We start from the raw sequence: 27345 nt of genomic DNA on the forward strand, positions 1-27345 counted from the left end.
CTAGACCCCGGGGTAGCTTTGTACATCAGTAGTCAAGACATAAAAAACAAACAGCACAGCACAGCAATCCAAACCCATGAAGCATCCACACCAACAGCTTATGTTCACAATTTCATGTACTATGCAGTATGCAGAACCATCAGGTCAATAGCCAGCTTCTTTCTGATAGGCAGGCCGTGTTGAAATCCGGCCCATAGAGGTAGCTGCTCCTGGTAGCAACTAGAGAAGCAAGAGGGGGAAATGGCTTCATCAGTAAAATATAAACCATATGCGGTTGTATAAAGCAAGCCACAAAAATAGGTTTGATCCAGTACTTTCTTTTCGCAAGAGCAGCACTCCGGTTGATCTCCGGATGAAATTCGCTCAGCAAACAGACACCATATTAGGCGACATCCAACAAAAATAGACAGATAAAACATGTGAATAAAAAAAAGAAGCAAAAGGCATGATTTACATATACTGATATACACTCTGTGTTGTCTTGTACAGGGCGCAATCTGTTAGCTTAATACATACAAATACTCTTGTGATATCCAGCCATGGCATCACCTTCCTAGGTAGCGACGGGGACAAGTCAGAAAATATGATAACTAATCAGCAAGTAAAGCACACGGCTCATAGGAAGTGAGGCAAAAAAACTCACTGCATTGACACAATTTATGCATAAACAAACCCTACACACAATGAAGACTCAAAGAAAAAAAACTTTTCACTCTTGTCTGACTAAAACTCGGAGCTCTTCTCGCTCAACAAAGAAACACTAAACTCTGCCCATTTTCATACTTACAAGTATCAACTACAAGAAAGTATACCGGGAGTGATAACCGCCCAGTCAGACATGACTACATCACTAACCGCAGGCTACATTTAATATTCTTTCTCGCAAGTACCGTCAGGCATTCTACCTAACCACTGGACTGGCACTTCCAAACTCGAAACCGCTGGAGGGGAGGGCCCATGGTCAAGGAGCCAAGGACCGTCGGAGGCCCTGCTCCGAGTACCGCAGGGACGGTCGCACCATTGGCCATCTTCGCGAGGGGCTGTTGTTGGGGAGTCGCCATCAAGAACCCTTGACGCCTCCTTGGCTCCGCCAATCTAAGATCAAGGACCATTAGGCTTAGGACCCCTCCGGGACCCTATGGCTCCGGAGGGGTCCCAGAGGCCACGCCTTCGGGGCTCTCCTGACCCCTGGAGCCATCAACCCTTCAAAAAGATCAACCAAGAAGGGGTCCACAGACCGCCCCTCACTTGTAGTGAAATGATCGGCATTTAATATCAGTTAAGTGGTGGTCGTCTGACATGCTAACGCAAGTGGTAGCAACCTGACAAGCTGGTGCAGTGTGGCGTCAGAATAAATGACCAGCTATTAGGACAACCACCACACCAGCCATAGTCATGAATTATGTGACTGTCCCTATATCCCGTGATACAGTAAAGAACTTGTATCTCTATCAGCATTATATGGGTATATTTTTACATTCACACTATAAATATCAGTATAAATACATACCTTAGCCACCAAGCGAAAGGGGCAGATTTAACTAGAAACACGTAAGAGAGAGAGAGAGAGAGAGCAAACCTAACAACACCCAAAACAGAGAGTTATTAAGCCAGAAAGTCCTAACCATAGCTGGCAGAAACCCAGCCCTTTCACAGCTCCCAGGCGACGAACTAAACCAGGAGATGGTGATGCCGAAGTAGTGCGTCGAGGGTGCCCCTGCGAGATCAGATAGAAAACCTGATACTCAACCACACACCTCCAGAATTGCACGTAGCGAGCCAAAGCCACACACCTTCTGTCGGACCCCTCCTTTGGGGTTACCTCGTGTAGCTCATACCAGTCCCTGGATCAGTAGCTGGTACGCACGAACTCCAACAGAAGTAGTCATCATAGTCATACATCGGATAAATACGATAATAAAGCACAATACAGAGTTCATTACAAAAGAAGCCCGAAGGCATAATCTTACAAACTCTCATAACACAGCGGAAATACACAAAAGCGACCCAAGCCCTACAGGCAGCTTGAGTGCGGACGAAACCGGCTTCTCTAGTCTTCAGCTCCTTCTTCGGCGAAGTCGGGCTCTGGATCATCTGGATCCACAATTAGCAAGTATGAGTACATAAGGTACTCAGCAAGTCCTACCTCAAGGGGAGAAGTTAGATGCTTAAGGGTAGTTCAAGGATAAGGCTGTAGAGTCTTTCAGTTTTTGCGGAAAGCTAGTTTTATTGATGCAGGGTTCATTTTGCAAAGACTAACTTTTAATAAAAACACTTTCAAGAGAAATACATAAGTTGAGCTTATGGGGGTTGACGGCCCTGGGGGAGATACACCCGTCCCGCCAGTTCCCACAAGACTTTGCCAGCGGACACACAGTCCAGGAGGCTTAGGGCACAAAGCCAAACCATTCTTTTAGAAAACACGGGCACACAGCCCACTCACACGCCAAGGAGTTACTCACGCCAAAAAGCTAATCATTGTGACCAAACCATAGCATGTCCTTGACCGAGGACACGGCTATCCGGATAGGTTTAACACTCTGCAGAGGTTGTACACTTTACCCACAAGATATGCACGGGCTCCCACCTTAGCAACTGGTGAAGCCGTCATAACGAGACATAACGACCTCTCAACGAAGCCACAATATCCACCCATGGGGCACTAAGATACCAGGGGCTTTAGAAGAATTACGGGAAAGATCACTTAGCAATCCCAAGGCTTGACTTAGCCTCAACAATATCACCAGCCGGACCTTAGGCTACACACTACCCAAGTCTTCTCCTGGTCCCCATTGCCACTACCGGCCTCCGGGTGGGTACCGCACTAAGTCAGAGGGGTTAGGTCAAGTCCTGCCCATACAGGCCATGTGGTTGTACGAGTGGATACTAGGTGAGATGTCACAGCGAACCGGTCCTTATATGACTGAGGAAAGAGTCTCCCAGCAAGAACACCACAAAGGCGAACCTTGCTCCAAGGTGGCTCCCACCTTTGTGGGGCACCTTACTCACCCTCGTCAACACTACTCTAAAGTTTTTCCAAGAACACAAGTTTTACACGCACAAAGCACCAAGCTCACACCATTCATTTTGTAAAGCATGATCATCATATGTAAATAATCTAGTTCTTTCTTTTGAGCAAGGCAATCCTAAGCATACTAGTAAACAAGCAATCTTCCAAACAATCATTATAGTTGATGTTGGGAATCTTCTAGGGTTTCAACGAAGTAATGGTAACAATGACAAGGCATGGGATAAACAAGCTGGGTTATAACTATTCTAGCATTTCTTTAAGAATCATAACTATTACTCTAATAGCCGTGTCCTCGGTCAAGGACATGCTATGTATGACTATGATGACTACTTCTGTTGGAGTTCGTACGTACCAGCTACTGATCCAGGGACTGGTATGAGCTACACGAGGTGACCCCAAAGGAGGGGTCCGACACCTTCAAATGTTGTCAATTAACTACTCCAAATGAATATTGCTCCGATATTACGATCTATAGGGCTACAACTCAACATGTGACAGAATCTAATGCTTGACGAAGACCTCTGAATGAAATGGCTGAGTTGCAGCATTGTCAGACTCGCTGAGAACTATGTGGCCATTGGCCAGAGATTCTTTGAGAAGCAAAAGGTCTGCTTCTGGCACACCAGCCACATTCATCGGAGTGGTATTGGGAGAAACTAGTAGCAGTTTACGCAGGGAGCTAGCCTTCCTCAACAAAAAACTCACTAGCTGCAACTCAATGCGGCGCCAATTGAAGTTTGTAACCTTTACCGTTCTAAGATTGCCCAAGCCATCCTCTGGTTGTTCCACCTCCACCTCTTCAAGTAAACCCTCCACGGGCACATCACTGATAGCTGGGAGCTGCAAAGATTAACCACAATCATTCAAAAGCGTCACAACAAAATATGAATGCAGATGCATATTTGATAAAATGAGAGAATGGCTTCTAGGCGAAAGGCTTCAGAAAGGCATAGAAGATGCTAACCTGCACAAAGAACCTCTCAAGATTAGGACAGTAGGAGGCCTTGAGGAACAGATAGATGTCGGCAAGCTTGTTAGTATCCATTCCAAACATGAGCAGCTGTAGCTCTCTTAAACTCTGTAAGTTCCTCATACAAGTCAATTGTGCAGTTGCTCCATCATTCAACAAGGAAGACGCAGCCTAAAGGGCATGGTTAACTGGTTAGTAAACAAACTATGTTGCCTTTTCTGGAACCAATAAATCAACCTATGAGTGAGATGTTAAGAAGACCAGATAGGATGAAATACAATAGAAGAACATACCTTGAGGGTATTGCTGCATATGGTAAGTACAGTGAGACGCGAGAGATCATCCGGGAGCCTTCTATCGATATAGTTAGCAAACACCGTCCAGTGAAAGAACATTGGGATTGGGTCACCAGAGCAGATGTAAAGGTCGGCAAGCGCGGCGTCTTTCGGAAGGAAGAAGGACGATACCCCACAGTTGCCGTTGTAGCGGAAAGAACGGAGACTAGGCACCGCCACATCAACCAACCTGGCCTCCCCTCTGCACTCCGCGACAGTGATACTCCTCAGATTCACCCCTGCCGGCGGGGTGAAGGGTTTGGCGCCGTATAAGAAGCCGTCGAGGTCGCAGCGGCGCAGATCGAGAGTGTGGAGGCGGGGGCACAATGCCATAAATTTTCTGAAGGCCACGGCAATGGTGACGGATTGGAGATGGATGACCTCGAGAGCATAGAAGGGCTGTGCGCCCTTGTAGTACAAGGAGCAGATGTTGATATGGCGAAGCGAGAGGTGCAAGAGGCGGGGGCTCGATAGCGGGAAGTGGAAGTTGAACTTCACCGTGGACTTGCAATGACGCAGGTCGACGTGGAGGTCCTCGACGAGGCACTCGGCGGCGTAGGCGAGGAAGAGCTTTAGGTGCTGGGGCCTGAGCTTCTCGTTCTCGACGATGAGGGAGAAGCGGTCGAGGCGGCGGCGCGGGCCGCTCACCAGCGGCCCGAGCATCTTCCTCGGGTTGTCGTCGGGGAGGAGGTGTATGTCGCGGCATGAGGTTGGATGCGCCCAGCGGCTCTTCCAGAGGTCGCGCCACCCTTTGGCGAGCACTGCCGTGCGGATGGCATCCTTGAGCGGCAGGTAGGTCAGGATGCGGTGCCGCAAGTCGTTCGGCAGCGCCGAGATGCGGACCACCGGGACCGCCGCCTCCTGCCCCGCCACCGCCGCCGCCAGCTCTTTGCGTTGCGCCTCTTGCTCGTCCACCCGCTGCCTCTTCCCTCTTCCTCCGTCGCCGTCCGATTCAAGCGCCATTGCTGGTTGCCACTTGTTATAAAATTAGTTACGTATAGGACTTAAACTCGCTGTGCTGGACTATGTGTGGCTAGTTCGGTCAGTTCAGGGGCAACAGGCGGATGAGCACGAGCTACAGTTTGTTGGCATGCACATCAGCACATTGATGTGGCCGTACGGAATAATGTGGCTGCTGAATAAAATAAAATAAAAAAGCATACCTGCGAGGATCAGTGGATCACTGCATGGCGTGAGTCCGATCTTGGCGTGAGTCTCGGCTGTTGTGTTCGAGCTGTCAGATGTGGGATGTGATCGGTCGGCTGTTCGGCCAATTAAAAGTCGGAGGTCTCCTAATAAGTATCAACTATATTTCTTTCATTTTATTTCTTTCTTATTCTTTTTTATTTTTATATTCTTTATTTTCTCTCATCTCCAACAGCTTCACTTCGAGTAAAATCGCGAAAGAAAAGGAGAGAGAATCCTATCCTGAAGTGAATGATCCTAGGAATCTCTTCATGACGGGAACCGTGAAGGAAAACCGTTGAAGTGCTGAAGGGAACGAAAATCCCTTCACGACGGGAATTCGCCTGCGAGGGGAATCCCTTGGACATGGTCTAAGGGTCAACTGGGGCACTGCACGAGTTGGTCGATTGGCTTTAGACGCAGGCATGCAAGGCTCGGTGAGTCCAGTAGGCCAAGTTGGACAGGAGGCCTGTGGTCCGGGGCATGCGGGAGTGGGACCGTATGGCGACACGTGGGACCCAGGGAGTTGACGTGCGGTCGACGTGTTTCAATCGGATTCGGCTGGCTGGCGGAGAACGTGGTTTGGTGTCTGGTCTCGGTCAGTCAGTTTTTTCATCTGGTTGTGTTGTAATTGGCTGTTCAGTGCTTCGGTCGCGTGTACATGCATGCGTGGTAGGAGCCGTGCGGAGGGGCCAAGACCGGCGAGTGTACGTGCAAGCGGCATAGGTAGAGTCGTGTACGTGCTGGGGCTGCAACGCAGTGCACAGGAGCTCGGCAGATGACGTGTGTGGACCGTGGGTTAGCGCAAGGAGTTTTTTGACGATGATAGGTGGGTTCAGTGATGAATCCAAACAAACAATTCGCGGTGAGGGTGAATAATCTGATGTTCAGCGATGTGAGACTGAAGTTTCAGTCAGGCGTCGGATGGATCGGCGTATAGGTGACAAGGCATGTCGTGCGGGCAAGTGCATGAGGTGCGCAGGTGTTGGAGTGCGACAAGAGGTTGTAAACACGAGGTGCGCATATGCTAGAGTACGACAGGAGGTCATAGAGACGCTGATGAATATTGCAACAGGCGAAAGAGGAGAGGCAGTCAACCAGTTGGTCAGACCTCAGGTCAGTGTTGCGGTGCTCGGTGATGAGCATAGACTGTCGATGGTGTTCGGTCGTGATACGCATGGTGACTGATGAGAGTTTGACAGTGATAGCCGGACAGTTTACGGGCACATAGCAGACGGTCCAATTAAGACTGGCGGACAGTTCACTTGGAGGGTGAACATACCGTGGTGCAGGGCGGACAGGCTTGCGGCAACAGGCCAGTCATATCACGATGGCAGAGACGATGAGACTGGCGACAATGACATAGAAGCGTGAGGGCTAGTGGTGGTTGTTTTTTGTGGCGTGGCAACACGTGATGCGAGCTCAGGATGCAGGATGGCATTGGAGAGGGCTTGCGTGTTTACAAATTAGCAAAGGCGCGGATCGATTCGAGTTGTACGTGTACGGATTTCCGAAGTGTGGATCGATGGATGTGAAGAAGCTTCAAGAGTTGAATTGGAAGGAAGTATAGATCGTGGAGATCTTTACTTGCGACTGGAGGAATCTAGTTGGTCTAAGACCGCAGGAGGCTACGGTGTAAGACGTCAGAGAATCGTAACCTAAACAGTCAGGTAATGGAGCAATGTTAATGTGTCAATTTCTATGTGTCACACCCGGTTTTAAAGTAAACAAACCAGATGTATTCTACATGTATGCCAGGATCAAGTTTTTCATACATGTAGCGACATCATTAGTGATAACATGAACTGTGTCTTAAATAACAAAAACATTCCTTACAAAAGGACCCGAAGGTCTGAAACAAAATACTAAGAAATCTTCAAACGGCAGCGGAACTCCCATCCATCCACATGCGTTGTCCAAGGGAAACACCAGCCTAGGATATGGCCTTCGAACGACGCCTTCTTCCTTCTAGAATTCAGCAACCTCGTCCGGGAAATCCTCGAAAGCTTCACCTTCTGAGCAGCATCCGGAAGTTTGGGAGAAGGCAAGCATGAGTACACAGAGTACTCAGCAAGTGGGGGGAAAAATATGACATGCAGGCTAATGACAAGGAAAAGTTGACTTGGGGATTACTGCGAGTATGCCCAACTAAACAAGACTCAAATAACCTAGCAACCTATTTACTAGATTAAACTCCAACAAATAAAGAACATAGCTCATCGGATTCCATCCGACTACCAGACTCACCAGATATCTCATATTCGGCTACCGACTCATCGGAAGTACCACCACCCAACTACCCAAACCAACCCTTAAGATTCCCATTGTCACGTCCTGAAATCCGTAATTGTGTGTTTTAATCCTAAAACATGCAATTTCAGCTTCATGTTCCAGTTTGGGTCACTGGAGCACCTCACTTTGAATCAATGAGGTGAGAGAAGGAAACTAAGAGAAATAAGGGAGTTAGAAGCAAGTCTGGACTTTTCCTCTAGGTAAATGGGGCCCACTTGGGTGGAAAATATCTCTCTATAGGTGTGCAACAACACTCTCTCTCCCCCTCAACTTGCCCATACATACTACTCACCCACTCCACCAGATAAGGCTTTTTGAGGAAGCAAGTTGGAGTTGGCTGTCTCTCACTCTCTCTCTTAGGCTCCCTTTTTCCCCTTTGGATCCCTACCTCTGGGAGCAAGATCAAGGTACGTATGTGGTACTCACGTGACCACCAGCTCAAGGACTACTCGTCCATCCAATTCATTTTCAGTTTCCCCGAAGGAATTCGAGCTGGTTCTGAACTTGTTTTGTGTTCTTTGGGAGAAGCAAGGAAGCAGCAGTTTTTCCTCTCTTCTCGAAGCCATTTTCCGTCGTTTCCTCCTTCAACTGGCGGTCACCAACCTCAGCAAAGGACATTGGGTGAGTCTGCTAGGCTCCCATGGCAAGTATGCTCATTTTGGTTGGATAGATCTTGAATCTGGAACTAGGGTTGTAAAGTTCTTAAAGTTCTTCAGTCTGGGAACAAATGAGGATTTATGTGGATTTGAGTTAGGAATCATGTCGCTAGGCGGTTGAGCAAAGTCTAGACTCTGTACACCCTCCTAGGTATTTTTAATTTTGGTTTAGAGAGACTCCCAGGTTAGTTTAGCCTAGTTTTTCCCCTCGTAATGGCTGCTGTTCTAGAGCTGCACGAGGCTGATTTAACTGTTCATCCCGAAGCACTGTAGCACCCGAGCACTCCGGGTACAGTTTATCCCCGGGTACCCGAGTACTGTTCACCTGAGCACCCCGAGCACTGTTTATCCCCGGGTACTCCGAGCACTCCGGGTACTGCTTATCCCCGAGCACCCCGAGCACTGTTCATCCCGAGTATTCCGGGTACTGTTTGTCCCGAGTACCCCGAGCATTTTTCATCCCGGGTGCCCCGAGTACCCGATACCCCGAGCACTGTAGCAGTGCTGTTCACCCTGAGCACTGTTCAGCCCCGAGAACTGTTCATCCCGAGTAGGGTATTGTTCGTCCCGAGTACCCCGAGCATTTTTCATCCCGGGTGCTAGAGTACTGTTCATCCCGGGTACCGGATACCCCGAGCACTGTAGCAGTGGTCGCAGGTCGGTCATAAGGTTTTCCTGGAAGCTGGTAGTTTGTAAAATTCATAGTTAATTCGTACGAACTCCAAACTTCATGAGACTAGTTGCGTTGGCTTCGTATGAACATGAACTACATGTTAAAAATGTTGAAACTCATTAAATATGTTCTGAGAATTTATTTATTAATTAAATATATTTCAACTTAGTTAAAGCACAAATAGTCAATGCCATGTTCGAAAGTTGTGAGACCACTTGGAAAACTCTTGTTTTGGACGGTGCGATCTAGGAAAAATATTGTCATGTATTGTGGAGCATATTTTTCTTATATGGTCGCATTTCATACATGCTCATTACATTGCACGCGTTGCTCTCTATAGTGAACGCCGATCTGTCGATCCCGGAGGCCGTGGGCGATCGTGAGGCGCCCCACCTTTCTGATCCAGGGCAGCAAGGCAAGCATCTATCATATTGCACCGTGTCAATTCGAAATCTAATATGTTATCTACGCTTATGTATACATTGCATGTGTCGGGTACCGAGTTGGGTAGAACCTATGCCGATGCATTTTCCCATTTCGGTCACGTGTCATGTGTTATTCCTTGGAGCCTAGTGGTGTCGTCGCGGTCTAATTTTAGTTCGCTATGCTTAGTGGTACTTAGGCTTTCCGGTAGAAGTCGACGACGGCGTCCACCGTTGTCGCGAGCCTAGGGCTTATTACTTGTTCACACTTGTGGTTGTGTTGATGATGAGTCGGTTTGGTGAGTGGTGAGTTGAGACGAGGTGTGAGCGGTGTTAGGGGTGTCATCTGCTCACGAGGAGTCCTCAGGCAGTTCGGGGAGGGAACCCGGACACCATAGACCGTTTGTACCGGTTAAGCACCGACCGTCGGTGTAGTCGGCTTTAGCACTTACCTTACTCACCACATGCTGATATAATGGTAGGCGAGCTGATTACCTTCGCAGACGTGGTCATGTGGGCCTCGTCATAGACGGTGTGAGTCCGGTTTGAGTCCGGGCTTTTAGCGGTATTAGTTTGCTCGGAGAGTAGTTCTAATACCGCCGTGCCGAGCTATGGTTGATCCACATGGTTGGGCCTAGTTGGGAAATGTTGTCACAAGTACCCCCTTGTGTGCATCTTAGCGGGTGGCACAAGCCGTATGGTCCCTGTGTCGTGTGGGTCCAGGAGTATCCCCCTGCAGGGTGTATAATCAGTTCGAACTGCCGCGCTCTCGGTCATGAGCATCGCTATCGCTTATCTCCACCGAGCGACCATGTTTTGGTCGTAGAGTTTCGATGTAGGTTGTGGCATGGTTGGATTGGGGTGGTTTGGTCGGTATGTGGTTAGTGGTTTGGTGGGAATGGTTTGCTTTTATACACTTGTTGTTCATATATCTGTTCTGATCAGTTGGTTGGCAGGGTTTGAGTCGGTGGTTGGTTAAGTCAGTTGCTTACACCTAGAGTTTAGGTTGCTTACCACTTAATGAACTTAAACATGTCTTAATCCTTGCTACAGCTTTGAATGCACGATCCTTGGAGTCGAGAATATATATACTCATACTGTGTAAGACTTGCTAGTACCTTCGTACTAAGGGGTGCTGCCCTTAAGTTGCTTTCAGGTTCGCAGGTTGGCGAGGAAGAGACAGTGTTCAGCTACTTTGTGCCTGCCGATCAGGGTGGCGGACAGGAGTAGCACCTTCTACTCCGAACTCCGGCGCTTTTGGTATGGAGCCTAAGGGCATACGGCTCCATACTCTTTTGTTGTATAGGTTTATCTTCCGCTGCATAGTTGTTGTTGTTCCTCTTTTGTTGTAAATTGTGGAAGTAGCTGCATGTTTAAGTATTGTAATACAGCTTAATTACTTGCTCTCTATTAAACTGTATTGTGATATTTGAGTTGGAATGCATGTGTTCCGATCCTGGGCACAAAACACGTGCCGGGACTACCGGAATGGTATTCTGGTTAATCGTCGAGGTTATGATTATGAATAATGATCCTCCTGATGATTAATTAGAATACTATTTGGACGGTTCCTCACACCCATCTAATCATGAAGAAGTCCAAGCTACTCTTGACCGTGAGCACGGCTGATCGATCAGTTTTACACTCTGCAGAGTTTGCACACTTTACCCATGAGTCGTGATTTCTGTTTTGCTTTACACTTCCGGGGTGTAGAGCCGGGGTCTCACTACAAGGCCGTTACAAAGTACCTCCATATCTATAAGCACCCACTAAGGTTTCACCGCTAACAAGAATTTCATCCACTGCAGAGGCCCCCTCTTGTGCCACTTAACTGACCATTGGTGCGTACAGAATATGAAGAGCACCAATTACTTAGCCAGGCCGTACCCATATATGCAACATGGTTGTGCTGTTATGCCGAGTTACAGGCTCCAAGAACCGGTCCTTAGGATCCCAGACAAGAACGTACACAATCCCTGCTGTGTAGCTCCACCTCATACTAGCCATCTAGTTGGGATCCCTAGTTCAAGTTACTACAAGATTATCATTTCCCAATTACTTGTTTCATAGACATTAGTCAAAATTAATGATTATTCCAATCCCTGACTGCACTAGCATGACTACCATTTTCATGCCCCGAGACCCAAAAGAGGCTACAAGGAATGGTCACACAAATTCTAGTAAAACCCTATTCATGGGATTTCATATTTAAACAAGCATGCAGCTAAGGAAAAATAAAACTATAATGTCCTATAATGGCATAAAAGTGATCAAGCACACTTGCCTTCAAAAGTAGGCTGCTCGAAGTCTTCAAAAGCTTGGTCCTGAACACTGACACTCTACTCGTCTCCTAAAACCAAAGCACACACCGGAAAGCAACAAAACAAATAGCTAAATACAACACACCAAACAGGGACAATAAACTCTAAAGAGGCTATTAAAGGAAAGTACACGCTGCTACGATCTCGGGAGCGCGAAAATCACCTAAATCGGAGCTCGTATGAAAAAGTTACGCTAGTTTTACTCTACAGGGGCTTTACTGAAAGGTTACAGGGACTAAGTTGTGAAAACAGAAGGTTCTATGGGCTTATGTGCAAAGTTCAAGGACCTATCAACGATTATCCTAAAGTTCAGGGGCCTAAATGCAATTATCCTAAAGTTCAGCGGCCTAATTGCAATTATCCTAAAGTTCAGGGGCCTAATGCATAAAACAGAACTATCTAAGGGCTTTTTTTGTGAAAACAGTAAAGTCTAAGGGTCTATTTGCAAGTTTACCTAATTTCAGAGAATAACTTGATTTATTTTTATACTGAAAACCCTATTTATTGCGCACTGCTGACGTCACTGGCTGACATGGCGGCTGACTGGGCTCCAGGGCTGACGTGGCTTTGCCACGTAGGACAGGAACGCCCACGCGGCGCGCTGACGCGGCTTGGCTTGCTGATTGGATTAAAGGAAACACGTGGCGGCTTCTAACTGGCTAGCGAAGGGGTACGGGGCTTTCTAATCTGGGGCGCTCATCTCGGATTGGACGGCCGAGGTTGATCGGGGGGGGGGGGGGGGGCACAGGCCGACGGTGATGGAGGACGGCGGCGCCGCTTCGGGCTTCGCCGGAATCTCGCCGCAGACACGCTAACTTGCGCTACTAGCCACTAGGACCTACGGCGAGCGGCGGAAAACGAAGAGTGGTGCACGGGGGTTCTCACCGAGGGCTTATCGACGGTCGGGAAGGTTCTGGCGATGGTCGGTGATAGCAAGACGCGACGGCGGAGCTCGGGGCTCGGTGAAAGCGCGACTGCGACGACGGAGAAGCGAAATCGACGGTCGGAGGAGTTCCCTGGGAAGCATGCGGTGCCGGAGAGAGGATCAATCGACAGAATAACGACTCGGGTAACGCTGACGACGGCGAGGGGGCGGCGACGCTTACCAACGATCGGTGCGAGCACGGTTCCGGTGGCGGAGGGGCTTCGGCGAGCGGTGAAATGGACCCCCCATGCTCCGGCGACGCTGGCGGTGCTCTCATACGCGGCGGGGACGGCTCGGGCGCGGCGGATTGCTCGGCGAGCTCGGCGGCGGGGGTGTTCGGTTTCTCGGTGAGGTGAGGCAGACGGGATGGCGGCGGTGCGGGGCTAAATAGGCGAGGGCGCACGCAACTGCATGCGTGGACGTGGGCGCGTGGGGCGGAGCGTGACGACGAATTCGGAGTGCAGGCGCGTGGCGGTTATGGGAGCAGCGCAGGCGCGAGCGCGGGCGTGGCGCGGTGGAGACGAAGGCGTCGACAGGTGGGACCCGGCTGTCAGCGAGCGAACGCGGAGGAGTGGGCTGGGCTGCGCTAGCTGGGCCGACATCGGAAGATTGGGCTGGGCCACGAGTTGAATGGGCGTCACACTATGTGTGACTCGGAAAGCAACAGCGAAGTTCTTAGTATCAAGAAACAGTCAATTGGGACCGTGGATGTCGGATTCAGTTAGTTTTTTCCATGTGACGCCCATCAGGGAGTAATTTTCTTCATGAAGTCTGGTGATTCTGGTTGTATCTACTTATGTGACGACGCGGGCTACCGTGTTGTTGGAGTAGGTGCTATCAAAATCAAGATCTATAATGAAGTTGTGTGCTTCGAGGAGTCAGGCATGTGTTAAGGCTAAAGAGGAATCTGATTCTCTCAATGAGACTGTTAATAGAAGAGAAAGGTGCTCAGTTACAGGTGGAGTCATGGAGTCTGAAGTTGCAGGGATAGCAGAGTCTCTGGAAGGTGATGAGTCTGAGTAAAACTCATCGGGCAGCTCTCGTTGAGCGGAAAAGGCGACAACTCAAGTCCAGTGTACATGGAGGTTCACGCATGACGGCTTCAAGATAGCAAATTATTTGTCAAGGTGGAGTTTGTTGGATATGTGTCAAATAATTATACGGAGTTGATTACGTATAGGACTTAGAGTTGTATTAGCGGTACATGGTGGAATCCTAGTATGACTCATGTCTTCATGTCTCCTCATAAATATGAGAGGATAGCCGCTGTTTGTAACCATGACGGTATAGCGACAGGTTCACAGGGGGCAGTAAGTCTGTGAGAACCTCGGAAAGCGGCCGATGTTGCTAGTTAGGGAGGAGCGCGCGTAGTCATACCCCGAGGATGTAGGCTTCGGCTGAACCTCGTTAACAAATATCATGCCTCTGATGTCGTCTGTGATTATATACATCATCTTGATAGATTCATCTGTTACTTCCGCTGATAGCTTATTTCGTAACACCGCTCTCCCTCCTGCCACTCTCCCACTCGTCTGATCATCTCTGCCTTCTCGATGAAATCACCTGGCCGGATACAAATTTCGAATGGGAGGAGTGGGGGGGGGGCACAATTGGCTAAAAGGCCAGGCGGTTTCTTGGTAGCCAGGCTCCAGGCTGGACCAATAATAACCTGGCAAATTAGATGGGTCCGTCCTGTGAACAGTATACCACAAAATTACTATTTACAGGGCTATTTTATCTCTCCATCTTCTCTGTATAAAACAGTATTCTTCTGTTGCTCTAAAAATTCTAAAAGTTTTTTTTACGTATTTTATAATTCCTGTACAACCCATTTTAATTAGATTCACTCAAAAATAATGTGTAGAATTTAAACTAAAATTCTCTAAAAAAAAAATGCTACTTTTATAAGATCTAACAATTGTTAGGATCTCAAATAAATTTTCAAAAATCTGAAAAAATTCACTAATATTTTTCTTATATGATGGAGTAATTTCTAAAATTATTTGCAGCTATAGGTTATATGGTGGAAAAATGAGTTCCTTTGTAATATTCTATTAATATGTATTTTTATCATTTTATGTGATATTCTTCTTTTAATTCAATTTGATTCGGACTCAAACCAGGTTACCATGAAAGGGATTGTGTTAGAATGTGTTGGACATACATGTGTTGAGGTAGCTCTCGAAAGAAAGAGGCAGCTGGTACTCTAAAGGCCGAGGAGAAGGAGGAGAGTTTGAAGATATCTTGCGAGAAGAGTGGTTCAACAAATGCACACAATTGAGTTTGTTACTGCCAATGTATTTCACGTAAGGTATTCATGTACCGTATGCTTCGTGTATTGTACCGTCGTAGTTGTAGTTTATGAGGGTGTTGTCAATTTAGTATGATTAGAAGCAATGTAACCCGATGTACTGTTTTAGTATTATATAATATTTCTTTGTACCATGCAGTCAATAGGTGTATATGTTTGAATTCAAATTGAATTAAAAGAAAAATATCACATTAAATGATAAAAAATACACATATATATATAGAGCATTACAAATGAACTCACTTTTTCACCATATAACATATGGCTACAAATTATTTTAAAAATTAGTCCATTATATAAGAAGAATATTAGTAAATTTTTTCAGATTTTTGGAAAATTATTTGAGGCACTAACAATCGTTAGAAGTTATAAAAGTAATATTTTTTTGGAGAATTTTAGTTTAAATTCTACACATGTTTTTTGGGTGAATCCAATTAAAATAGGTTGCACATGTATTATGAAACACGTAAAAAAAATTCTAGATTTTTTAAGTAACAGAAGACTACTTTTTTATACAGAGAAGACTACTTTTTCACCGGCAATAACCGCCAGCTGAGAGGCGGTAAGCTACGGTGGCATCTGACAGATTGCTTGCTGCCCTCTCACCGAGCGGTAGGAGTCTATTTTTAATTTTTTTTAAAATACATTTATTTAATTATTTATGTTAAAAAAATATAAAAATAAAAAAACTCGATCGATATGTTCCAATTCCTCTAAAACAATCAATATTTTCCACTAAAGAAGTAGATTGATATTTTTTTTTCACTTGCGTTTAAAAAACTGACAACTTAGGAAAACACATCATCCCTTGTGAGTGCATGTAAATTTTCAAAAAATCGTGCCGGAGCCAAGGCCAGTTTGTTTCCAAGCCCGTCTCGTCTCGCTTTGCCTTGCTAGGGCCGGAGATAAAGGACTCATTTGGAACAAAAGAATTTTGAAATAAAAGTGGAGGAATTCAATACAAAAAAATTAATACGTATGGTGTTTGGACTGCAGAACTGACTCAAAGAAATTTTGGAGGGTAGGAATATTTCCTTCATATTTTGGATGAATTCTCGCATGAGGTTAACCTCTTCATGGTCACACCCCTTCTTGTGAAATACTCAATTGTTGCTTATATTTGAAGCTACACACATACTTTGTGTCTTGCTTCTTTTCAACCTCCGATGTTGCTCCTTACCTAGGGCTAGGACATGCCAAGAGATGAACTGGCTGATATTAGTAGGTACGACGCTCAATTATCACAGAGCTCGTCATAGATGGGAGAGAGGGAAAGAACCGTAGAGCATGGTCAATTCTTTTTCCTTCCTCATCTAGTAGGGGTCGGTCCAAAAAACCCTCCTATAGATCAACTTAAAGTAGTTTTTTCCATATGACAACCTAAAGTAGCTCAACTACGACTCCGTCCACAAAGAGTCAGGGCCCATGCCGCTAGAAAGGTATTCTTTTCTTCTGGGTTTTTTATATGTTGCTAATCTTCAATATGATTTCATTGTAGTTCTTGTTTTATGATTTTTGTGCCTTTTTATGTATTTAACATTTTGAAATGTTTAATTTAAAATTTTGCAAAATCTAATTCAATACTTCAGTTATACTATATTAACATTTTCACATCAAGTGTGTTCATTGATTTATGACGTTTGTGCCTTTTTTAATGCATTTAACATTTTAAATGAATTGATTCAATATTTTGCAAAACTCTAGTACCCGAGTAAAAAATTGATGGGATTAACACGTGACTCAACCGTGTTGTGCTGTGCCGAGCCGAGCCACTATCCTTATCGCCGCGGTAAGGTTTCAGGTATAGCGATGTGGAGTTCCTTCCAAAGCGTGTGATTTTTGCGGGTTTTTTCACCCGCGGTACGGGTGCGCCAGCATATTAACCGTACAAGATAAAATCCACATCCACCACCAACCATGCCAGTTGTCACTTTCTCCCCGACGCGCATCCCATTCTATGCTCCCTCCCAATAAATAACGCTCTGCTCCGCTTGTCGCTAGCTGGATATAGATTCTATAAAAAGATCATCATAAAATTTTATTCACATTATTTATTTCGTAATTTAATAGTTAAAATAAAGAGAAAAATGATATGTCATCACAAGGGAGCATCATCTAGAATTTGGTTCCTCGCTAGCTAGCTTAGCTTCGCGCTTTCCGCCTCGCCTCGTCCCTCGCGGTCGCTTGTAGTTGTCTCCGCCTCGCCCCGCGCGCTCGCTTCATCGCTTGTAGTTGTCTCCGCCTCGGCTCGACGTCTCCGAGGAGGAGCAGCAAGCCACCCACCATCAGCAGCCTCCCGCGCGGTTGGTTCTCGACTTCCCATGCAGTTGCCGCCGGGGGCGCGGCGGCATTCGCGATCGCAGGGACGATGGGCCTCGTGGGCGGCGTCCTCGGCTTCGGCCTCGGCCTCGCCATCGGCCTCGCCGCCGCCTACCTCGTCTACCTCCGCTTCTTCGCCGCTCACCATCTCCAGGTGACCATAGCTCTTCTCCTCGCTCGCCCCCTCCTTCGATCTCTCCCGCGCAACGCGGTGATTAGTTGGAGTTTCCGCGATTCTGTTCTGTTGCTGGATTGGTTCGAATTGATCGTGTCGTGAGAATCGATTATTCGTATTAATTAGTTCGATGCACTTCCGTGCGTAGAATGCGTGCACGTATCAGCTCGAACGATTCGATCCTAAGCACCAAATCAGGCATGCACTCTGCACTCATCAGCACGATGGCTTCCCCCGATCGAGGCTGCGCGTGCAGGCCACCGAACCCCCCCCCCCCCCCCCAACCCCACAGATGGTTGGAGAAGATTTTATCTGATTGGGATGTCTGGTTCCTATTGGTCAGCTAGCTTCGCCTCTGGAGGAAAAATACTCCCTCGAAATAGCAGGTGTTATTTATAGCTACAAAACCTATATAATATAAAATTATTTTGAATTGTGAACCTAGTTGTATAATTTTTACACATTAGATATTTTTATAATTTGATTCAATGTTAATCAAAGTTTGACTTTTTCAAAATAAAATACGCATATTGTTTCTGAACTGAGCGAGTAGCGACCAAAAATACATAGTGATGACTTGTTGGCTTATTCTTCGTGCAATGTGACGTGGGGAAGATTGTGCGTTCGGTCCTCGCTCGGAAGTCCATACCTGATTGCCGCACCTCCTGCATTTTTCAGTTCTGGCTAGCCACGCCTCTTTAGTCCTTGGTTGTCCACTAGGTTCCTTTCAGAAATAGTTGGCCAGCAGAAAGTACTTTTCCAGCTTTTGAATGGCCTGTCCGATCGCTTGCGTATCCGATTCCGGTTTGCCTTACATGATTATATGCTTGCCCATTAAGTATTGGCAAGAGTGGATTGTATAGGCTCTAGGAAATTGTTGCACTGGAGGTTTCGGGAAATCATGCTGGGGAGTTGCGGTGGAGAGCAACGATGACGGGTTCACCTGGAATTACGTGTGGGACAAAGTGGATACCACTGATTACAGAGAGAATATGCCAAGTCCGTGACAATAAGATATCTCTGTGTGGTGAAATGGGATTAGTGCAGACGGATACTGAGTATCACCTGATGCTTAGCAACATATTTAATTAGCCGAGTACGGAACCAACTCGAAGGATACTTTTCTTTTGCAGTTGTCTAATGTGCTTAGAATCATTTTTCTTGGAAGGGCACGTGGTTTGCTCACGCTAAGTTACAGGTGGTCTAGCCAGTTAGCATAGGAATGAAAAGGACATGATTGAATATGGTGGGAACAAAGTCCAACTTGGAAATTTACAAAACGTATCTAGGGTACTTTGCTGAACCTTTTTCTGTTCAGACTAAAATGACATTTAGGTACCTTAGTTCATAAAGAATCAAATCCACAATGTTAAATAAAGAAAAGTCATAACTCATGGCCATCACTTTTACTGTGATATTATGTAACCAAACGTCATAAAATCAATAACCACTATTTCACCTTGCCACCAGCGGAGCAGTATGACCACTTGCCTCTACAGAGTCCACATAAATGTGGTCCGAAAAGAGTACATATAACTCTACCCGCTTTAGCTCCACCACTGTGATATTAGGCCAGGTCTAACATATATTAACCTTTTTTAAGAAAAATGTACAGAACTTCATTTGATTTTGTTGTCACTTTTTCCTCTCACATAATTGATGCTACCCTTGTACCCATGGATTACCACTAACAATATGTCCTGATCCTTCAAGGCATATGAGTTCTTTAGAAGATTACTTTGGTGTAGTTCTAACTTGTGGTAGCTGAGAACATGCAAATATGGGTTCGAGTGTTGATTTCAGTGGCATTTTTTTGTCTTATGTTTTTTAAAATTGATTTCGAATAAAAAAAAGCGTCCATATTTTATCAGAAATCTCGGTCCCATCTGTTTTCTTTCCCTTCACAATTTTTTCCCTGGTTATAACAGCCAATAATATGATGAATCTGTAAATTTTCATCAAGGTTGACATTTATGGTAGTTACTGATCTCTGTCAATAATATTGTATTGTGATCTGGTTGTTCATGATTGGCTTTGCAGGATCCTGTCATTAGACCTCTACGAGATTTAGATTCTGAAGCCTTGCAGAGAATAATACCAGACATCCCGTTATGGGTCAAGAGCCCAGACTATGAGCGGGTGGGTACTTGTTAAAGTACTTTTCCAATTATTTATTCTTTGTTTCTTCAGGATAATGTTCATCATATATCAGTCTCTGTTTGTTGCCAACAGTGCAACAAGAGCGAGTTTATGTAGATGTAAGTCAAGTGCATTTTAGTTGAAAAGATGTGCAATATAACCTTGAGGAACATCTCTGTAGGAACGTTGTGAAGTGTATGGAAGAAATGAACCTTGTTCCAGGTTTTACTCAAAATCAACTTACAGTTTTTTTTATGTTTTAAACTGATATAATTTGATATATAGAAGAATAATTTCATGGAAATTCATCAAATATATTACTATTAAGTTTCTCCATTAAAACAACCCAATTCAGCAATCGTGGGTTCACCTTCAAATATCAGCAGTGATGTGGCAAATATTTTGTCCATATTTTTTTGGGGAGACACCAGTTTTAAAACAAGTATTCCGCCTAACAAGGATAGATGTGAGCTATCAACCGCCCAATTTGAGGGAGATTTAGAAAATGATACCCTATTGTCAATGAGCATTTTCTTCATCAGAGTGTATAGTAGGATCTCATTACTCATTCCTGTTAGCTTATGTATCACGTAAAAAAATCCTATATATTTGCCGAAGTTCTTGAGGTGACTAGATTTTTTTATATATAATGGAATGGTTTAAAACATCCCGGCCTCTGCATCAGGAGATGCAGACAACCATTGGTGACTAGATGAGAACATGGGTTTATTTATGTTCGATTAGCCTGAATTTTTTTCACACATTCGAAATATTATTCTACAGATGTTCAAAAAAAATTATGGGAAACTGATGTTGCAATGCTCATACACAATAGTTAGTTTATGGAAGGGATAATTCATAGCATTTTATTGTTTTGCAGGTTGACTGGATGAACAAGTTTATTTTTGACATGTGGCCTTTCCTGGATAAGGTCTTTTCAACTTTCATATTTGGTACTAGTTTTAGTGTGTTATTCACGACTACATTATCTGTGTGCGGTATAATTTTAGTTGGAAGCATGATTAGCCAAAATAACTTTCTTTTGCTTCTTTAAACACAGGCAATATGCAACAATATAAAACGTGCAACGAGGCAAATATTTGATCAATATGCTGGACAATATGGTATAGAATCAATTGAATTTGCGCAGTTAACTCTTGGGGCTCTTCCACCTACATTTCAAGGTCTGTAATTTCTCTTAGAGAGCTTACTGTTGTGGTGCAATTTGTTCAGTAACACAGCAATGCTGTCTGAAATGATGATTATCATTACTACATAAAAGAACAAGTTTTTTCCACTCTCGTACAACTAAAATCTGTAATATGAACAAATCAAATCGATACTACAGTTTGAATCTAGTCGACCTACTCATCATTCCCTCAAACCAATCTTGTTTAAATGATGAGATTAGCCTTAAAAATTCTAGCTTAGTGCACTGCTAGTATTTCTTGAGAAGTCTTTGAAGTTTGAAGGGAATGATTGGTGGGAAATTTAATGTGTGAAACTCAACTAGTCCTAGAATTTAAAGCTGGGGTATTCATTCCGTGATGCATCATAGTTCAACTGTGGTTTAAAAGGATGTTTGTTTACTTGGTTTCCAACTTGTAGTCTTAAAGGCTTTAATCTGAATATATCTTCCCCATATTTATCCTTGTTTATAACAGGAGTTAAAGTTTACGAAATGCAAGAAAAAGAATTGGTAATTGAGCCTGTGATTCGGTGGGCTAGCACAGCAAATGTAATCGTGAAAGCGAAGGTGCATTATTTTGAAGTGTCTGCTCAGGTTAGCTTTGTTCCTGGCTGGCTGCATTATACAGACAAGACTTAGTAGTCAACTGACGTGATCATGTTGCTACTTTCAGCTTGTAGATTTGCATATAATGATAACACCACGTGTGACTCTGAAGCCGCTTGTGCCAAGCTTTCCCTGCTTTGCTAACTTGTGTGTTTCACTAATGGAGAAGGTATAAATATGTTCCTTTGGTGTGCACTTAATTTCATTGGACAATACTAACTCAAGTTTTGTGGATATAGCCACATATCGACTTCGGATTTAAATTATTGGGGGGTGATGTCATGGCAATACCAGGCTTGTATCGTTTTGTTCAGGTAACTGATCATCTGCCTTGGATCAAAATCTTCCAATGGTCTTACTAGCTATTTGTTTTCTTCCTTTCTCACAGGATCAAATATCAAAGCAAATCTCAATTCTGTATCACTGGCCAAAGGTTATACAGATTCCTATCTTAGATGGAGCAAGGTGAAATTCCTCAGTAATGACATAGAGACAACTATTGCTTGTAGCTTAAGTTTTTATGCGTCACAATTTTTAACTTCACAATCAAGTTGCGTAGAGCCATCCTGGCTGCAACACAATATATATTTTTCTAATTATCTTCAGTTACGTACATATAATGCCATCATATTCCACACAACATTTTCTTAAAACAGAAATTTCACATATGATTTGCTGATAAGAATCTCTCGGAGGAGGGAAGTTTATCATCAAAACTGTTAACAGTAGCAATCTTTGGGGCCCTGATTATAAATAGACGGTTATGTTGAGGAAAGAATTGGTGGGGAAAAATATATTTTTCTATATTGTTGAATGAAAGAACATTATATTGCTAGCTATACGGCTTCATACAGCTGAAACAAGTCTTAGTTTTTGTTACAAACATTCTCCAGTTTATTATTATTTTGAATAAATTCTCCAATTCAATTTGGACGTAATCATTCATTATTCTTATGGACCATATTGCAGTGGTGCTACAAAGAAGCCAGTTGGAATATTGCACGTAAAGGTAATTAGGGCCATGAATCTTCTCAAGATGGACTTGCTTGGAAAATCTGATCCCTATGTCAAGATGCGCCTGAGTGGTGAGAGACTGTCCTCAAAGAAAACATCTGTTAAGATGAGCAACCTGAATCCTGAATGGAATGAGCACTTTAGGTTCATAGTCAAAGATCCTGAGACACAAGTCCTTGAGCTCCACATGTTTGATTGGGAAAAGGTTTAGCTTGCTGTATGCAACTTATCGTCCTTCTTTTCTACTGTCCGATATCCTCATAATCCTCATTTTGATGAAAATCCTATGCTTTTCCTGATTTACATTGGCAGGAGACACCAATTAATCACCATTTCCCTGTTTCTGATTCTGCAGGTTAAAATGCATGACAAATTGGGTTTGCAAGTAATTCCCCTCCGCTTGCTTACTCCTTACGAGAGCAAGTTATTCACACTCGACCTTCTTAAAAGCATGAACTCAAATGATCCACATAACAAGAAGAACAGAGGGAAGCTCATTGTTGAGTTGACATTTGATCCCTTTAGAGAAGACAATAGCAGGACCAGTTTGACTTCAGATGGTGAAGGCAATGCCAGTGTAAGAAGGGACATATCCTCCAATGGCGGGGTGTTGGTGGTTTCCGTAGAAAATGCAGAAGATGTCGAAGGGAAGCGTCACACCAATCCATATGCTGAGGTTCTTTTTAGGGGAGAACGGAAGAAAACAAAGGTTACTTTTCTGTTTCTTTTGCTTATATGACGATGTTTATTTTACTTTCGAATTAGCACTTCAGCAGTATCAAACATTAGTGCTACGTGATAACACTGTAGGAACCTAAAATTCTGCAACTTCAGAAAGGCTGAAACTTATTGGTGCAGTCCAACAACCAAAATCCGTACTGCACCAACAACCAATTCATGGCGGTAACTGGTACATACCTTACTTTTTCAGGTGATCAGGAAAACAAGAGATCCAAGATGGAGTGAAGAGTTCCAGTTCATGCTAGACGAGCCTCCTGTGGATGATAAGATCCGTATCGAAGTCCAAAGCAAACGCCGCGGCCTCCGCTTCCGCGATAAGGTCAGTCATGTTCGTTAACTTTTGCTAAAATAGTTTTTTTTTTTTAAACGAACTGCGAGAGCTGTCTGTTATATTAATAAGAAGAGTTGATGCACAAAGGCATATAAGAAAAAGAAGTTCCTCCAGGGGCGCTTTGCAGAAACAAAAGCCTATTCTCCTCGTATCAGGCGGCCTAAGTGCCGCGCCTGGAGGAATTGCTGAAATAGCACCCTCTGAATGAATCGATCTGTTAATCTTTCAGGAATCGCTGGGGCATGTGGATATAAACCTAGCGGACGTCGTGAACAATGGCCGGATCAACGAAAAATACCACCTGATCAACTCGAGGAACGGGGCGTTACACGTCGAGATCAAATGGAACACTGTGTGATTCTGTTTTTTTAGAACCGCATTATGTGATTCTGCTGTACATGTTCCCCACACTCCTTTTGTGCATGTGGGTTGTAACTTTAGTCACTGTAACGATCCATTTGGCGCTTTTAGCGTGTTGTTGTAACATTGATGGACAACCGATGGGCGTGTGACGGCTCTTTTGTGAGCTTGTTTTGGTTAATTGCGTCACATAACTAGCGTGGTTGTCTTCTTGGAATTTCAAGGATTTAAAAAAGGAAATTTCGAGGATTTATCTCACTCCACTAACAGGCGTTCGAAGACAAGACATTGAGTCACACGACGATGATTGTCAAATTGTTGAGTCAACTTCATAGGTCCTCAAATGCAACCTCGTTCTCAATATATTAGTAGCCACATCCATGAACACAAAAACATCTGATGAGCTATGGCTACGGAACATCCCCTAATGTTGTGCCGAGAAGGGAACCAAGAAGAGAGAATGGCTCGTCACCGGCCGGGGGAGCGGCTCTTTGATCTGCCGCGACCGCATCTCCGCGCGAACGTCTCGTGCAGCGTCGAGGCAGCAAGTCGACTAGGTGAGCCTGACGCCAATCCACGCGCGCGCACGGCCTGACGCCACCCATGGCCGTGGCATGGAAACGGGGGACCCTCGGCGTTCGAAATACCGACCGCCCAGGGAGTTTCTTCTCTTTCTTCGTTCTCCATCTAGAATTGTACCAAGCTCTTAATTTTTACAGGACTAGTAACTGCATATATATTACGTACGTAGAATAAATTTAGTATATAGTAAATTGAAAAAAAATACGGAAAACAAATATTGCAAATAATAGAATATTAAATGTACTTTTAGAATATATAGAAGACAAATATTGAATGTCTAGATATTGAAGGTAAATAATGAGAAGTTGCATATATTGTTTTAAAGAGAAATAGAGTTCACTTTGCACGATGACTGTTTTATCAAATCAGATAGACGGTAGAGATCGTCATAATCAACCATACCTGATGAATTATATACGTATGAGTATAGATGCAGAGGGTCTATCGCCCATCTTATAAAATTTTCCGCGATTTTATCGCGCTTGTGACACAAGAAAATGGAGTTGGGTGGACAGTATTTCAAATATCGACCACCTGGAGTTACTTTTCTTTTTTCGTCTCCCTCCATGAATCGTATCAGCCTTTGAAATTTTGCAGAATGCAGCGATTCTCTATTCTCCATCTCCATGATTTTTTTCTGTGATTTTAACACGTCTATGTAGAGATGGCAATGGGCCCCGAAACCCGAAACTCGATGGGTAATTACTCCATTAGGGGTCGGGTATGAACCACTTCTCATACTCGTGGGTCTATTAATATGAAAAATCGTCACCCATCGGGTGGAGTGGGTACGGGTCCGTTCTCCTACTACCCATACTCGTGTACCTAATCGGGTTAGTTGGGTCTAGGTGGCCTTCCGCCGCCCCTCCCAGTGGCTTTCGTCGCCGTTGCCTCCTCCTCCATCACCCTCTATCGCTCCTCCCGATCGTCGAGGGAGAGTTTCCGGGTGTGGGTAACCCGTTAGGTACCCGTTACCCGCACGAGTACGGGTATGGGTAAATATCGTACCCGTGTGCGGGTATGGGTATTGTAGCGAGCGTAATTTTTTCACACGGGTACGGGTACAGGGTGGTACAATCCGACGGGTCTAGACCCATTGCCATCCCTACGTCTGTGGCACCGGCAAACGGGGTCCTGGGGTGATGGAGTGGAGTGCGAAGGGACCGTTTGATTGATGACTAATTTTTGTCATATCATATTTTAAACGTGTCACATGTTTTAGATATGTGTTTGGTTTAACGAAATAATTGTGGTTTGTTAAACTTTTTTAGTCTTCTACCTTATAGGTTAGAAACTCATTTTTTACTAAAATTTGTCACAAATGTGGTGCCCATTTTCTTGGATATATTTTTTTTAGCAGCCATATTTTACTTAACCTTAATTGTTGTATAGTTAGACACCAACTAAATAAATCTGAAGTTCTCTCTCTTTTTAGGCTCTTCATCTAGAGATCGTATGAGGCCCTGAAATTTTGCAGGATGCGGCAATGTTCTATTCCCCATCTCTACGGGGTTTTTCGCCATTTTAGCGCGCCTGTGACACCGGCGAACTGGAGGTACGGGGACATGCATGGCCGGCATCACGCGGGCACCGCTGCAGATGGTGGCATGGTGGTCGGAGCCGCAGTGGTAGAGGCCGTCGAGGCAGCAGGGCAAGCTCCGGTCAGGAACCCGCCGCTTCGCATATTTGGGATGAGGTTGGACTTCAGGCTCACCAGCACTCACAGCAATTTTCTGCTCGGTCTGCTTATCAGGTAAAGGCACTTCTCTTTCATAAAATAAAATCATATAAGTACAGACCAAGAGAACTTTCAGCAGATTTAGATACTTTGGTAACATCTCTAGACAAGCAATCTTTAATCTGACATAATCTTTTCTGTACCTGGACTTGTCATCTATCCCCACAGTTTTCCCTACCAGATTACCAACTTTAGCCAGAGTCCTATGTCAGACCTCTGATCAACTGGTACCCCTTTCACTCTGAACCAAGCCTGTTGTAATGCCCCCTTAGCACATATAGCAGGTGACCAGGGTTCAATGATGATCTGAGCCTTAGCAGTAGTTGTACCCTCAACTACAGTGATAATAGCAGTGATAACTTTTTCTCCGGACGCTTTCAAGCTAATACTGTAACACCCTAAGGTCTCGTACAAATCTGGAATGCTATTCAACTGTACTTCAAGTATGTCAAACTACATAAAAAAAAATTTGATAGTACCTCTCTTAAAGCGAGAGGCAATACGGAAACAACAGCAGGTAAAGATATATATTATAAAATAATACTACACTAATATTTAACAATATTCTAGTAAAAGAGAAGAACAATAGTTTGACGATTCTAAAGTATTTTTAAAATAGTCAAGCAATAACACCAACATCAATTGCATTATTATTGTAAAATTACTTTGAATGATGTATGTGATATCATGAACGTGTAAGACGTGTTGCTAAGCTCTTCCCTCTAAGCTAGCTTTAAGAAGACAATCTGGGGAGGGGGAATGTAAGAGTGAGATTGGTTAATCTCAGCAAGCGAACTACTTTAAAAAGCTATTTAAACCATAATATTTAAAACATCAATTTAAAACTTAAATAGGTATAAAAAGGTATTACATTATTCATCATGTTTATTTTTAAGCAAGTTAAATAGTTGTTTCTAAAAGAAGATCGATAAATACATGTTCATAGCAAATATAACTATAACATAAGTAGGATATAAAAAAACTATCTATCCCACATGGCATGATCTCAACATTAATAATTGACTTCAAC

General features: G+C 44.4%; 2 protein-coding genes across 3 annotated transcripts; one reads left to right on the plus strand and one right to left on the minus strand.

The window, feature by feature from the left end:
* Positions 1-3398: 3398 nt before the first annotated feature.
* LOC133926001 (putative F-box/FBD/LRR-repeat protein At5g56810) lies at positions 3399-5309 on the minus strand. The gene is made up of 3 exons (XM_062371736.1): positions 4295-5309; positions 3996-4172; positions 3399-3871 (listed from the first exon to the last, which is right to left on the minus strand). The coding sequence occupies exons 1-3, from the start codon at positions 5297-5299 to the stop codon at positions 3533-3535; spliced, it is 1521 nt and encodes a 506-aa protein (XP_062227720.1). The 5' UTR covers positions 5300-5309; the 3' UTR covers positions 3399-3532.
* An 11896-nt stretch (positions 5310-17205) lies between these two features.
* LOC133927257 (synaptotagmin-3-like) lies at positions 17206-24170 on the plus strand. 2 transcript variants are annotated; one of them, XM_062373633.1, is made up of 12 exons: positions 17206-17594; positions 19656-19754; positions 20635-20685; positions 20815-20938; positions 21419-21537; positions 21617-21718; positions 21789-21863; positions 21938-22014; positions 22519-22768; positions 22919-23272; positions 23495-23623; positions 23865-24170. In XM_062373633.1, exons 1-12 carry the CDS (start codon positions 17490-17492, stop codon positions 23991-23993), a joined length of 1614 nt encoding a protein of 537 aa, XP_062229617.1. In that variant the 5' UTR covers positions 17206-17489; the 3' UTR covers positions 23994-24170. The 2 variants fall into 2 exon arrangements, with proteins under 2 accessions (XP_062229617.1, XP_062229618.1); XM_062373634.1 differs by lacking the exon at positions 17206-17594 and having other exon boundaries at positions 19722-19754; positions 20635-20707.
* Positions 24171-27345: the final 3175 nt, after the last annotated feature.

The sequence above is a fragment of the Phragmites australis genome, chromosome 8 (assembly GCF_958298935.1).
Source record: "Phragmites australis chromosome 8, lpPhrAust1.1, whole genome shotgun sequence".
Classification (NCBI taxonomy): Eukaryota; Viridiplantae; Streptophyta; class Magnoliopsida; order Poales; family Poaceae; genus Phragmites; species Phragmites australis.

Coding starts and splice junctions, on each gene's coding strand:
- LOC133927257 (XM_062373633.1), top strand. CDS start 17,490: ATGGGCCTCGTGGGCGGCGTCCTCGGCTTCGGCCTCGGCCTCGCCATC. Junction 19,755..20,634: donor AGAGCCCAGACTATGAGCGG/GTGGGTACTTGT, acceptor ATTGTTTTGCAG/GTTGACTGGATGAACAAGTT. Junction 23,273..23,494: donor GAGAACGGAAGAAAACAAAG/GTTACTTTTCTG, acceptor TTACTTTTTCAG/GTGATCAGGAAAACAAGAGA.
- LOC133926001 (XM_062371736.1), bottom strand. CDS start 5,299: ATGGCGCTTGAATCGGACGGCGACGGAGGAAGAGGGAAGAGGCAGCGG. Junction 4,173..4,294: donor TATGCAGCAATACCCTCAAG/GTATGTTCTTCT, acceptor CATGCCCTTTAG/GCTGCGTCTTCCTTGTTGAA. Junction 3,872..3,995: donor TTGAGAGGTTCTTTGTGCAG/GTTAGCATCTTC, acceptor TAATCTTTGCAG/CTCCCAGCTATCAGTGATGT.